General features: G+C 47.3%; 1 protein-coding gene across 14 annotated transcripts in view; it reads right to left on the reverse strand.

Annotated features, from left to right (window-relative positions):
* EPB41L4B (erythrocyte membrane protein band 4.1 like 4B) overlaps positions 1–13,021 on the reverse strand; it is a 131,919-nt gene that overhangs the window by 58,624 nt on the left and 60,274 nt on the right. For all 14 annotated transcript variants that reach the window (XM_086683658.1, XM_086683656.1, XM_086683655.1 and 11 more), the window contains exons 8-14: positions 11,936–12,023; positions 11,680–11,768; positions 11,319–11,388; positions 11,052–11,221; positions 9,160–9,269; positions 6,421–6,451; positions 3,030–3,063 (exon numbers count right to left, since the gene is read on the reverse strand). In XM_086683658.1, the coding sequence (XP_086539784.1) occupies positions 3,030–3,063; positions 6,421–6,451; positions 9,160–9,269; positions 11,052–11,221; positions 11,319–11,388; positions 11,680–11,768; positions 11,936–12,023 (592 nt within the window). The remainder of the gene's footprint in view (positions 1–3,029; positions 3,064–6,420; positions 6,452–9,159; positions 9,270–11,051; positions 11,222–11,318; positions 11,389–11,679; positions 11,769–11,935; positions 12,024–13,021) is intronic.

Consider the following 13,021-nt stretch of genomic DNA (forward strand, 5'->3'; position numbering starts at 1 on the left):
GGCCTGTAGAGGGTGGTGGCTCCAGGCAAGGCCAGAAGCCACGGGGCTTCTCAAGGCTAAACTTTCTGTGGAGCACATGAAACCCTCCTGACGTTTAAGTCACTACAGTCTTGCCACCATTATTCTTTTAATTATTTCTTCCCCTTCTGCTCCTTCCCCTGCTGTTTTGGTTAATAAGCAGAGGCCTGTTCTGTATTATGGAAAATTCTCAGTAATTCTGTTCATTCAGTTTTCAGGAAACTGAGATGCCCTCCCTGCCTATTCTGTATTCTAGTGAGCTCTCTCCTTCAGAGCTGCCTGTCAGCAAGCTAAGTGTGCAGCCCCCTGCACAGGCTACGGGGAAAGGGAATCTGGAGAAAAGATCTCAGGAGCAGACGCTGAAAGCTGACCTCTCTTAGGGAGACAAACACCTAGAGTTTAGAAGATGTGCCCATAGCTGAAATGCTTCCAGTGTTTTGGTCACACAGCCAGGCCCCAAATGAGGCTCCACTGGCTGCATCTTCAACAAAAGGGAACAATGTAGAATAGAAATGGACCTTCTGTTCCACTCCCTGTCTTCAAACACAAGCAAATCAGATTCATTAGGGAGAGGTGGGTACCTCATCCATAAAGACCTGGAAGGATATTCCCAAACCTTCCTTGATCTCCTTCGGTAATTTATTCACACTCTAAAGCTGTCAAGCAGCATTTTTAAATGTTAACCCACTTGGTCATTGGGGCAGTTTTTTCCCCCGGGGATAATTGGAAATATATATGGGCATTTTTGCTTGCCACAATGACTGCAAAATTACCTTTTAACTACTGGGCAGAGAAGAGGAAAGCTAAGCATCTGTAACTCTTGGGACAGTCCCAACAATGAAGAACTGTCCCTCCCCAAACGCCAAGAGATGTCCTTATCAAAACCACAGAAATCTATCCTTTGCAGTTGGCTAGTCTCACTGAGCTCACAATAAGACAGATGTTCCATACTCCCATTCTCCCGAAAACCCTTCTCAGCACTCAAGCCTTTATCAATCAGGCCACTTCTCAGGACGTTCTCTTCCCGCTCAATTCATTCCCAAACCTTGACAGAGCAACACGTAACCTCCAAGATGGCTAAGGTGGGGGGGACCAGTGATTGCCAAAGATGTTGCAAGAACAGTTTTCGTGCATGTGAGTTCCGTGAACAACTTCCTCCGTATTCACTCTGAGCAGGGAATAATGGGCTTTGTTTTCATTTTTTTTCTTGCCTTCAAGCAGGGACCGCCTGTCCACAACTCTTCCCTTCCCCCACAGCTAGCCAGTCACACCCGAAAATCTCTCCAAACCAAAAAGCTGATCTGTGACTGAGAAGATTCAAGAACCTAAAAAAGACAAGATCGGGAAACCTAGCTTTTCCCCTACCAGGTTCAAAGCACTTTTTACATGTTATTCCCCCCAAACTCAGAAGTCGTGTCCAGATTCTGCACATTGGGAATATGATTTCATGTATGGAAGATGATATGGCAAAATTCTTCTGAAACATAATTTGGAGACCTCGTAAAAGTCACGTACATTAGGATCCCACCCCCATCAAAAAATTAATATCTACGGTAACAAAAGATCAGGAAAGACACTAAACCAGAACAAAGGCTCCCAGGTGACCTCATGGAGTAGCTTCTTGTGACATCCGAAACCAGACTGTGATGGAGGAAACCTGAGCGTAATGTCCTTGGACAGAACCCGCCCAGGAAAAGAGAAATGGCCCCAAGTGAGGAGGCCATCAGACACGACTGCTGCCTCTAGGCACAAACCTACTAAGTGAGGGACACGCTGTCAGCACAGCTCATCAGAACCCCCTTAGCAGCTCTGAAGCTCTCTGATGCCCAGAACTATCTATCCCTAGAGCATCTGATTGTTCAGCCCAGGGTGAGGCCCAAGCACCGGCCATGTTTTTAAAGCCTGCCAGATGGTTTTAACATGCAGTGGGGTTGAAGACCACTGGTGTTGGTGATTTCCAGTTATGAGGATCAGAGAAGGCTCTGTGGAGGAGGTGGCTTCTGAGGGGACTCTGGAGGGGATTTTAATGCACAGACAAGTGAAGGGATTTCAGGCAGACAAGCATGGAAACAGGAACAGTGGGAAGAAATTCTGGGGGCACCGATTATGTGATTCTTTGAGAGTTGAACATATGATGTGTGATAAGGAGCAGAGAGGAGGAAGGCAATAAATGTAGAAAAGCAAGTTGGAGCCAGGTTGTAGAAGGCTGTGAATGGCCAGCAAGAGCCACCCCCAGGTAACTGTGAGTGGGTAGGCGGGCAGGCGGTGAGGGCCCTGGTTGGCCACCCTGTAAAAGAGCATATCACGAGCCACAGAAACCTATCTGTGCTCCTTCTGCAGGAAACAGGCCTGGCACAATGCTTTACAAAGTAGGTTCTGGAAACCAATGCTCCACTGATAACAGATACACTATCAAAAACAGGTGGGTAGATGAGAAGCTAGCTTTTTTTGATTGGGGGAGGGGGTGTTGAATATCAAATGATTTGGGGATACAATGGATTAAAAAAAATAAAACGTTATCTTTTTTGCAGGATTTCTCAGTACTTTTGAAACCCCAGCGGAGACTGTAAGATCCAAGAAGGGGAATGAAGGACACATCTCCCAAACGTGTGACTGAGACGTCCTTTCCTGGAGGCACATCTCAAGGGACTCATGTTCCCTAGGCCTAGAACATGCTGACAAAACACGGCCTCACTTGAGCGCTCCTAAGAGGTTGTGTGTGACCACCCAGAAACTTAAACATATGTCTCTGTGGTTTGCCAGTTGATAAGGTTAAGAAAAAAATAGGCAGCTGAAATGACCAAGAGGGGCCAGGAGTCACAGAGGAAGGTTCTCCTCTCACCGTTTTCTCAAAAAAAAAAAAAAAAAAACCAAGCCCCCCCACCCCACAACCAACAAAAAGCATGTTATTATTTCTTCAAAATCTGACTATAAGCATAATAACTACTTGATGTAGAAAATTTTGAAATTTTAAGAAGTATTCAAGAAAATCTTTAAAAGCAGTATCTCACCTGGTAATTATGGACTTCAGGATTTGTTTTAGAGCTATAGAAAAGAAGGGAAAAATTGTAATGTAACAGGTTGTAAAGCGGCACTGTTAGTGATTTTTTAACGATCATAAATCTTAAACACCACCTACACTGTCAGGAACTTTCACGAACACCGCTTCTTTTTGGTTATTAGCTGTTTACATGAACATATAACCAAGGAAACCAAACACCAACTTCCACTCGTCACTTTCGAGCTCACAAACTGAAACACAAAGGTAATATTCCAGAATCCTGCTTGCCACGCTTTGGTGACAAAAAGGAGGTCCCTTCAGTTGGGACACACCAAGTACTTTTAGCTCCCATTCCAGGTCTGCGCTGGCACTGCTGGGTGGCACCAGACGGCTCCAGTGACGCCCAGAGCTTTTTCCAACTGAAGGGAGAGCTGAACATCTACCGGCCGTTTCTGAACATCTACCGCTATGGGTCCCACTGCTACGAACAAGGCCACGAACCGGCCACCACCGTGGAACGCTCATTCCATATAAGGCTCTGTACTGGGAGCTCCACATCTGTTACTATTTAATCCGCACCACAAGGCTATGAGGTCAATAACTGGTACCACTTCATTTTACAGATAAAGGAAAGGTTGCCTAACAGAGAAGTTGGGAAACCTGCTCAGGGTCAGTCAGCTACGCAGTCAGTGGCAGAGCTGGGACTGGAGTGGGTATCTGCTCCATCTCAGAGCCCACCTTCTTTCCACAGAGTCCAGCTGGCTCCCTGACGGTCCGAGCAAAGGTACCACGCTCCTCATGCACGATCCTATTTTGGTGGACTCACAAGTAAAACTACTCTGGTTAAAAAACTATACGTACTCACATATATGGGCAGAGAATCCCAGGCTGGCTTTGCACTTAAAACACATGTGTTTCCTACGTAAGGCTGGCATCCGCCAGGAAAAACACAAACAAACACGGCACCATCGTTGGGCTACGTGGCTAGGGTGGTGTGCTCGAAATCAAGGTTTATTGCTTCAACAATGAGAGAAACATTTTACTGTCACGAGTCTTGCTTGGGGTCTAAATGGCTCTGTCTTCCAGAAAGGCCAGTGCACCGAGCCAGGCTCTGGGCCAGATTCACCTCCAGCTGGATTTTATCTGGAAGGTTAAGTGTTCTGCAAGGTGCAATTTTTCTGGTATCACCTCTGCAGCCCAGAGCGCAATTTCATCCCTGGCTCCCACAGCAATCCTACTCACCCCGGGATCCCACAGGCTGCGAAGAGCAATTGAACAGCTGCGAACAGTGGTTATTAGCTCATTTGTTCCTAAAGGGTATATTTACTGGTTTTTTTTGTTCCTGGTGGACACTTTTTTTAAGTTTGTTTTGGTTCCCAATATATATAATAATCTCCACTAGATGCTCAATATATATATAATCTCCACTAGATGCTAAAGGGAAAATATAATTTTATTAGGGAAAAACAAACAAAACAATCGCTTCCTTAGCAAAGGAAAGAAATGTTGTAACTCACAGGCCCCTGAGAATTAAAAGCAAGATACACTGACAGGTGGAGAAAGGTGCAAATGCTTTTAGCATACTACCCGCAGTGGGGATCCTAGAGAAGGGCGAGCCCACAGGCCTACAATGAACCCATGTGGGAGCCCCTCCCTCGGGAGGCCAGGGTATGCTCCATGGCAGTTCAACAGGACTCTGCAGCCCTTCTTCAGGTGCTGAGAACTGAACCCAGACACAAGAGTCAGCCGCCTGCCTCCTCACAGAATGGCACTGCAGGCAGAGCCTGGAACCAGAGACACAGGGCTGAGCTCCAGCTGTGTGATACAAGGGGCTGGTTATGTTCCCTAGCGTGCTTCGGGGCCCTTGCAGGTGTCTTGCGGCTGCCTGGGGGACAGGGGTCAGCTGTCAGAGGAACAGGCAGGCACCAGCCCTTTCCTCCCTGCCTGGCTCCACCCAGGGCAGCTCCACTTTTGTCTGTTCTCTATATTGGACTTCCAGGTCAGGTTTCTTCCGGGGGGCAAAAATCAGAGACTAAAAAAGTTTGGGCAAACACTGATCTAGCCCAAACTCCTTGTTTTCAGTGAGAAAAAGGAAGCCCAGCAGGAAGACCTAAGGCCCCAGCGCTGGGTTAGAGCAAGGCTGGGACCAGGCGGGAGGCCTTCTGGTCCCTTGGCCTGCACCCTCATCACCAACCAAGGCCTCCGGCTTATCCGCTCCTCCACATGCCGGGCTCTGCCCGAGTACAGGTGCAGGGCACATGGCACAGTCAACTTGTGTTCATCTCTAAGACCTCCCCAGCAGTCTGAGACCCGTGTGCCTGGGAAGACCAAGGGGCTGACTAAACTGGGCTGCCAGTGCCTGGAGCTTGGACACCAGGGCGGAAGGAATGACAGCCTGTAATTCTCCAGCATGAGAGAGCAGCTGTCCACCTAGGGCAAAACTCACATAAGCAGTTGTTTCAGAGAGAGAAAAAGAGGCAAGTGCAAGATGGGATGGTGGTTCCCACACACTAGAATCACCTGGGACTTAAAAAAAAAAAAAAAAAAAAAAAGCAAAAAACCCTAGGTGCGTGAGTCCCCTGCCCAGAGACTGATTCAATGAGCCTGGAGTATGGCTGGGCTGAGGGGGACGTTTCAAGGCTCACCAGGAGATTCCATGTACAGGAAAGATCAAGAACACCTGTGCTGGGGGAGGGGCTGGCAAATCACACCCATGGGCCAAATGTAGCCCACCTGCATTTATGAGTAAAGTTTTACTGGAACGCAGCAGCCTTGTCCTTTCATTTACGGACTGTCTATGGCTGCTTTTGTGCGCCAACCACAGAGCTGAGCAGTCATGAAAGAGACAGCATCGCCTACAAAGTCCAAAGTATTTACTACCTGGCACTTCACAGGAAAAGTTTGTTCACATCTGTGCTGGAGTTTCAGTCTTGTGACATGTTCTTTTTTCTGCACGAAATTCAATAAACGTGTTTCGTAAAGGTTTTCTACACTGTATGACTGTAAAATCTGCACATCACTGAGCGAATCCAGCATTTGCTCTCACGGAGCTTTTGCTCAAGAGCATGGCCTTTCTTTCCCATCACTGCCTGCAATGCCATCAGCACAGTGCGCTGCACACATTCCTCTCACCTTCATCACCCACTGTTGTAATAAACAAAGCACAAAGCTACACAAACAGAGCAGCTGTGTTTTAAAAAAGAAAAAAAAAAAACAGTCTTGGAACATTCCATTGTGCACTTATTGAGAACCAGGAGGATGGTATAGTCAGGCAGCAGAAAAAGCAGGGGGAAATCATCAGGTGACTCACTCTGTGGTTTAATTGTATTAAAGAAAAAGTCAACATTGCAAATAAAGACGATAATTAGAAGAGCTGTACCCCAGAGTCTGGGGGCACTTACCAGAACTGAGCCGCTATCACTGGGTTGCTTGCTTTAAAGGAAAAACAGAAAGGTATGCCATCTTAGAGAGCTGTATCACTTTTTTTTAACCACGTGATGACAATGACTAGGGTGGAGATTTCTGTGGTTGCAGTGGGGTCCCAACCCCAGGAGGCAGAATTTCCACATTACCTCCTTCTTTCTGGAGGAAAAGTCTCTTTTCCACCGTGCCAAGCCCTCCAATTCACTCAGCGAATGCCGAGCATGTTCCCAGAGCCAGGTGCTCTCAGATACAGAAATGAGAGGCAATTCTGGCTCTCAAGGGGTTCACAGTCTTGACACAGAGACAAGAGAGGTGTGTGAAATCAAAGACCGCAGAAGGGGATGATAGAGGCTGAAATATAAGCCTGACAGTACTGGGAAGCTCAGGGCAGACTTTTGTAGCTGGGGCAGGATGTGAATCTGTGGAAGGGACCATGGACAGAGCTAAAGCTTGTTTATCTAGACTCCCATTTCATTTAGGTGGCTCAGTCGGTTGAGCATCTGACTTCCGCTCAGGTCATGATCTCGCGGTTCCTGGGTTTGAGCCCAGCGTTGGGCTCTGTGCTGACAGCTCAGAGCCTGCAGCCTGCTTCGGATTCTGTGTCTCCCTCTCTCTCTGCCCCTCCCTCCCTCACACGCTCTCTCTCTCTCTCTCAAAAATAAACATTTAAAAAAATTTAAAAAGATGTAGCACAGAAAATCATTAAAAGCTTCACAGAGATGCCAGAACTCTGGCTGGGAAAAAATGCCAGTAACACAAAAGAAAAAAAGAGGATGGAGACTGGGAAAGAAAGTAGAGGAGAATCAGGGAAGCTGTGGTCTAGAAGAGGTCCAAAGCCACCCATGGGTCAAGACATAGGACACACCCTCCCCTCTGCAGTGGCCACACCAAGGGGACTTTCCCTTTGTGCCTGCACAGGCCTCCAGGGACTGGGAGCCCAGTACAGTCTTGAGATGGCTCTATCTTTGAGAGCACTATTAGGAACTTCTTCCTTACTTGGAGTGTTTCTGGATAACACTGATCCCATGGACTGCAGACAGAAAGTAGAAGGCTTGACAGGGAAGCAAGGCCTTCCCTCTCTCCCCCACTGCATCACTTGTCGCTCCCAGTTCCTGCAGTCAATCACCTTCATCCACCATCACCCTTCTCTGGGCACACCCCCAATCCTCTCACCCTCTGGTCTTTCTTGAAGGTGAGGCCATATTTCCTGGGCACTGGCCATTTTTTTCTCCATTAAAGCAGCCAAGAATGACTTTAGAGAGCTTCTGGCTGCTGTGCTATTAAACCATTGGTTCAAAAACGGGGGTACCTGGGTGGCTCGGTTGGTTTAGTTTCCAACTTTGGCTCAAGTCATGATCTCACTGTTTGTATGTTCGAAACCTGATGTCAGGGTCTGTGCTGACAGCTCGGAGCCTGGATGGAGCCTGCTTCAGATTCTGTGTCTCCCTCTCTCTCTCTGCCCCTCCCCAGCTTGTGCTCTGTCTCTTTCTCTCGCTCTCTCAAAAATAAACAAACATTACAAGTTTGGTTTAGGGGGACGCCTGGGTGGCTCAGTTGGTTGAGCGTCCAACTTCAGCTCAGGTTATGATCTCTCAGTCTGAGAGTTCGAGCCCTGCATCGAGCTCTGTGCTGACAGCTCAGAGTCTGGAGCCTGCTTTGGATTCTGTGTCTCCCTCTCTTTCTGCCCCACCCCCCGCTTGTGCTCTTTCTCTGTCTCTCAAAAATAAACGTTAAAAAAAATTTTTTTTTAATTTGGTTTAGGGAATAGCTACTACACTCAAAAAAAGAAGAGTCAGGCACTTAACCAAATGAGCCACCCAGGTGCCCCACAAGGTTAAAGATTCTAGAAGGGAGTGAAGTATAGGTACAGTTCTGACAAAGGCCCACTAAGTCCTGAGTGATACAAGAAAAACCTATGAGTAAGTGATATGTAGGAGGGGGCCCCAGGGGTTGAGAGTTCAGAGGCCATGCCATGAAAAAGCCCACAATTCAGTGCTAAACTAGGTGTCCCGAAGGGAGAAGCAATCAAGTGTAGGCAGAGAAGAGCTAGGAGGTAGGATGTGGAGGCCAAGTTTAAACAAGCCCAGCTTGCTCATTTGCCAACTGGTCCTGTATTGGGTACCAGCCTTCAGAAAGGCATGAAGCCATAGTAGTAAATGACAGACTAAGGCTCAGGGAGTTCTGAAAAGCGGGGAGGGGAAGGCATCCTAAGTCCAGGCTAAATTCAAGGGCAGGACGTGCATGGACTGACTGCAGGTACGGAGTCCAGGACTTAAAATTTCTGGATCTGCTCTTAGTGGCCAGAATTCTGGTTAGCATGAGACTGGTGTCCCATTTGAAACTGTAAGATAGAGGAGAGAAGAAGTGTTTTTCCCTCTAAGACACAGCATCATTCATCTGGGCAAAAAAACATGGTAACCTATGATATTCCTGAGGTCCCAGGAACAACGGAAGTGAAGAGGCACAAGAAAAGAAGGATGAAAAAGAGGGAGAAGATGAACACGTCCAATGGTCAAAACTAAAGACAGCGGACGGCAAAGGTGGCCTGGTTCCCATTAAGAGAATCCCTCCCACTGGGGTTTTGTCAAAAGCTTCAGAATGACAAGAGTAGAAGAGTAGAATGTTCCTTTAAGAACTGCTTTAGCAAGCTAAGTTCCTTGGGGCTTAACCAACTACATCATAACATAAAATGCCAAGCAGAATGAAAAGCACACCACCTTTGAACGTCGAATGTCTCCGGGATGGATAGCGTTTACTAGGCTTCCGCTCAAAGGTGCTGGTTCTCCGTAACCTGGCCCCATGTGTGGCTTGATACTCTGTCCGCCCACTGGAAAGTAAATATTTTATTGCATGTTACCAGTGTCAGAATATCAGCACATTATACATATTTGGAAGCGCACTTCTGTTTTCAAAAGCTCCAATGTAAATTTCAACTTATCGTGAACTCGTTTGGTAAAGACACACACTAAATTTAGCCTTCCATTTAGCAATAAAATCACCTCTGCCAAATCCAAGCTGTATGACAGGGGCAGATATTTCCACCAAGAGACAAAGTCCGCAATTTAGGTACCAGTCACTTGGCTGCACAAACCAGGCAGGTCCAAGTACTTGCCACATCTGACTGAGAGCACAATGATTCACAAATCAAATAACCTTTCATAACACACATTACGTAGACATTTAAGTCTTTTAAAATGCTGTTATCGGTGACCACTTAACTAAACCCTGGCTTTCCTTGCTATGCCAGGGGAATCATTACTTCTTTCACCAAGGCTTTCTGGGTTTCAAGCAACGTAGCTTCCGGGAAGTATGCTGTTTTTATCTGATTGATCACTGCTTCATTCCGGCCCTACTCTCGGTTGATGATTTATCACAAGGAAGGGGACACTTGCCACCTGCTCTAAGTGCCTCCAAGGGGCAACCTTGTCTCCAAACTCCCCTTCCTTCTTCTGGAGGGTGCCTGGTCTGGACCAAATCCTGGGGGAGTTTCCTCCAAGGATGGAAAAGTCTGCCTTGGCAACCACCCCAACAGCCATTTCCTTGCACGGTAGATAAATCTGAAAAGAACACATCTTTTGGCATATGAAAGGGCATTCAAGGACATGCCATGTGTGGGCAGAGGTTATGAAACCATGTGAAATTTTAGAGCTTATAACAGTGATTCTCAGATCTGTAAACAGGCCTCAGAAATCAACCCTGGGAGGGCACTTAAAATGCACATTCCCAGGCCTTATTCATGAATGCACATGGGTGCACCCATTGATTCTGATTACAAGGGTCTCAGATGAGGTCATAAATCCCCGTTTTTAATAAAACCCCAAGGAGGTTTCACGTATCTTGAAAGACATGGCCTTACAATCGTTAAGTAAAAATATGTGAACAATTAAATTCTCCATGTTTTCAAGGTCTCTTCAGATTCCAATATCTACCGAGCCTATCCGGGATCCCCTGCACACACATGGGGGGACATCTGCTCTCATTCTTAATCATCGACACATTTCTTGATGCCGGCACACGAAAGGCAAGAGAGGAGGGGTTGGAACAGAAGCCCCAGACCGTCTGGGGTTGACTCGCAGCTCTGCCACTTACTGTGACGCTGGGCAGATTGTGTAACCCCTCAGCCCTGGCTTCCTCATCTGTACGGTGGAGATAGTCAGAGGACCTAGCTCATTAAGTCTGCAGGGAGGATTATACATGGGTTCATGAAAAGCTCTAGCACAGCTTGTGTTCTACGTCTGCCCCGCCCACTACGGCAGCCACCCACCTCACGTGCACTGAGCACTTGATGTGTGGTGAGTGAGACAGAGGAACCACATTTTAAAATTTACTTAATATTAATTAATCTCAATGGCCACATTATCTACTGTTTGAGATGGCACAGGTCCAGCTACATGTCAGCTATTAACAATTTTGTTATTAGCCCCATTTTATCAATGAGGGCACGGAGGCTAAAACAGCTCCGGGGACTCAACCAAAGGTCAGATCTTACAAAAGAAGCAAGAACAGGACACCCGACTCAAGCCTCCGGACACACAGATCCATTCACAAAAAGCATCACTGCTGCCCTCCTTCGAAACACGGCATCCACGTTGTAAAAACCAGTGCCCACCTGAATCTGAAGCGAGACCCCAGCCGGATGAAGTCTGATCTGTTCGATTTGCTATTTCCCGGCGTCCGCAGGCGGAAGAAGGCGTGATGCTCGACCGCACATTTCCAGAGGTGCTTACAGGTCCTGGCGCTGTCCAGCCGGAAGACAAACGTGTGCTCTTGCTCCCGTCCCTTTGAGGTGAAGCACAAGGTTCGCGTCTCAGTGGGGGCCAGGAACATCAGTGAAGGATTATTTGCAGCAAGGAGGACAGCCAGGAGCGAGGCTTACCTGATCATCATCCTCCACTACCACCAATGTCAATTTGCTCTTTTTAAAATCCATCTTGGTAATTTTTGGCCTGGTCAGAGAGAAAACATTTTAAAAGTACAATCCGCAGGAAAACTATCTACACAAACAGCAGTTTTCCTTTCTACTTTTTAAGCTTAGATTTGCTACAGAAATCATTCATTCATTCAAGCGTGATTATCCAGAAGTCAGTGCTACTGCCAAACACCCGCAAGTACGGGAGCATGGTGTGTTTTTAAAGCAAATCTCGGGGTTGCAAATATCCCTCAATAATCATCCATCACATAGAATTCCACCACAAAATAGGAAAAGACATTTTTAATATTAGACAAAACTAAATTACCAAAAGAATAAGCCTATTTTGTTAGCTCCTTCAAAGATTAATATGCCTGTCGGGGTCAGTCCAAGAGAATATTCACAGCCATCTCTTCCCTACAAATAAACGAAGTGACAATCGGTAGAGGGTTCTAACAGGTCGTCACAGAGCAGAATGCAAAACAGTTTCCTCACCACGTTACTTTGTTTGCACATAGTTTACGCATGGCTCAGTCACAGCGAAACCCAAGAAACCCCGTTACTTAAACGCACACGGTTCTTACCCTGACAACGTGCATGTCTACCCCATACATTTCCAGCCACTTCGCTTTATTCAGATAGGACAGTTCCGCCTGGGCAGGGCTCTTTCCCCTTAGAAAAACCAATGGAAATACATGTAAACTGCAGCTCGTACACCCACAGAATTCTGAAGGGCACAGCCACATTCAGGGATCCTCTGTAGCAATTAAAAGAATGAGGGACACCAATTTATGTGAACAGGAAAAGACCTCCATGGACAGACCGTTCATTGAATAGAAAGAGGACAGCAGTGCTTACAACGTGGACACTTACAGAAACCATTTTTGTGCATGGACGCGGGTATGTGCTGTATATGCAAAGCAGGAAAGCTGGAAAGACGCACCACTGACTGCCAACAACGATGGCCCGCAGCGAGGACAGTGGGTGTGTGTGCACAGGGTGTGGGCCCTGTGACTCTACACCCACATATTCCTCTACTGTTTGGATGTGGCACAAGACTGGGCTAACATCACTTTCCAGTTTCAAAAAAGTCATTATATCCCTCAGAAGGGCCAAGGGACAAGAGGAAACCACGCTAAGTTTCTGCGTCCAAGACGGACTTGGATCGGGCAGAGTTTGGGAAGGTGGGCTGGGAGGGAGGAAAGGCAGCACTGGTAATCGAGGCAGAAACCTGTCAGCCTAGGGTGACCCTGGGGAGGAGGAGGGAAGAGCCAGCATATAACGGACAAGGCTCGATTTAGCTCTGGTGACCACATGTCCGGGAACAGAACCTCTACAACACATGGCCTCAAATACGAGTGTCCCTGTAAGGGACAACAGGGCATATTTCCAAAGGGTCCACTCTAGAAGATTCAGGCACAGGGAATGTACCAAGGCGGAGCCTCCTCACTCTCTCCAGGAGGCCAGGAGAGCAGCGGTGTCCTTGACAGTAATGAGCAAATCAGGACCAGGCTCTGCCATTCAGAGGGAAACGGGACTAGGCTTTGGTCCTTACTGTACATCTTGGGAAAGACAGACGTCGTGTGGGCCTTTGGAAAACCAGGACTGAGGCACAGGCGAGAAGTGAAGAGTTGGAGCTACAGTTTTACGGTCTTCGACAGAGCGATTCT

Source organism: Puma concolor, chromosome D4 (genome assembly GCF_028749965.1).
Source record: "Puma concolor isolate L17-30 chromosome D4, mPumCon1.1.hap2, whole genome shotgun sequence".
In the NCBI taxonomy this organism is placed as follows: domain Eukaryota; kingdom Metazoa; phylum Chordata; class Mammalia; order Carnivora; family Felidae; genus Puma; species Puma concolor.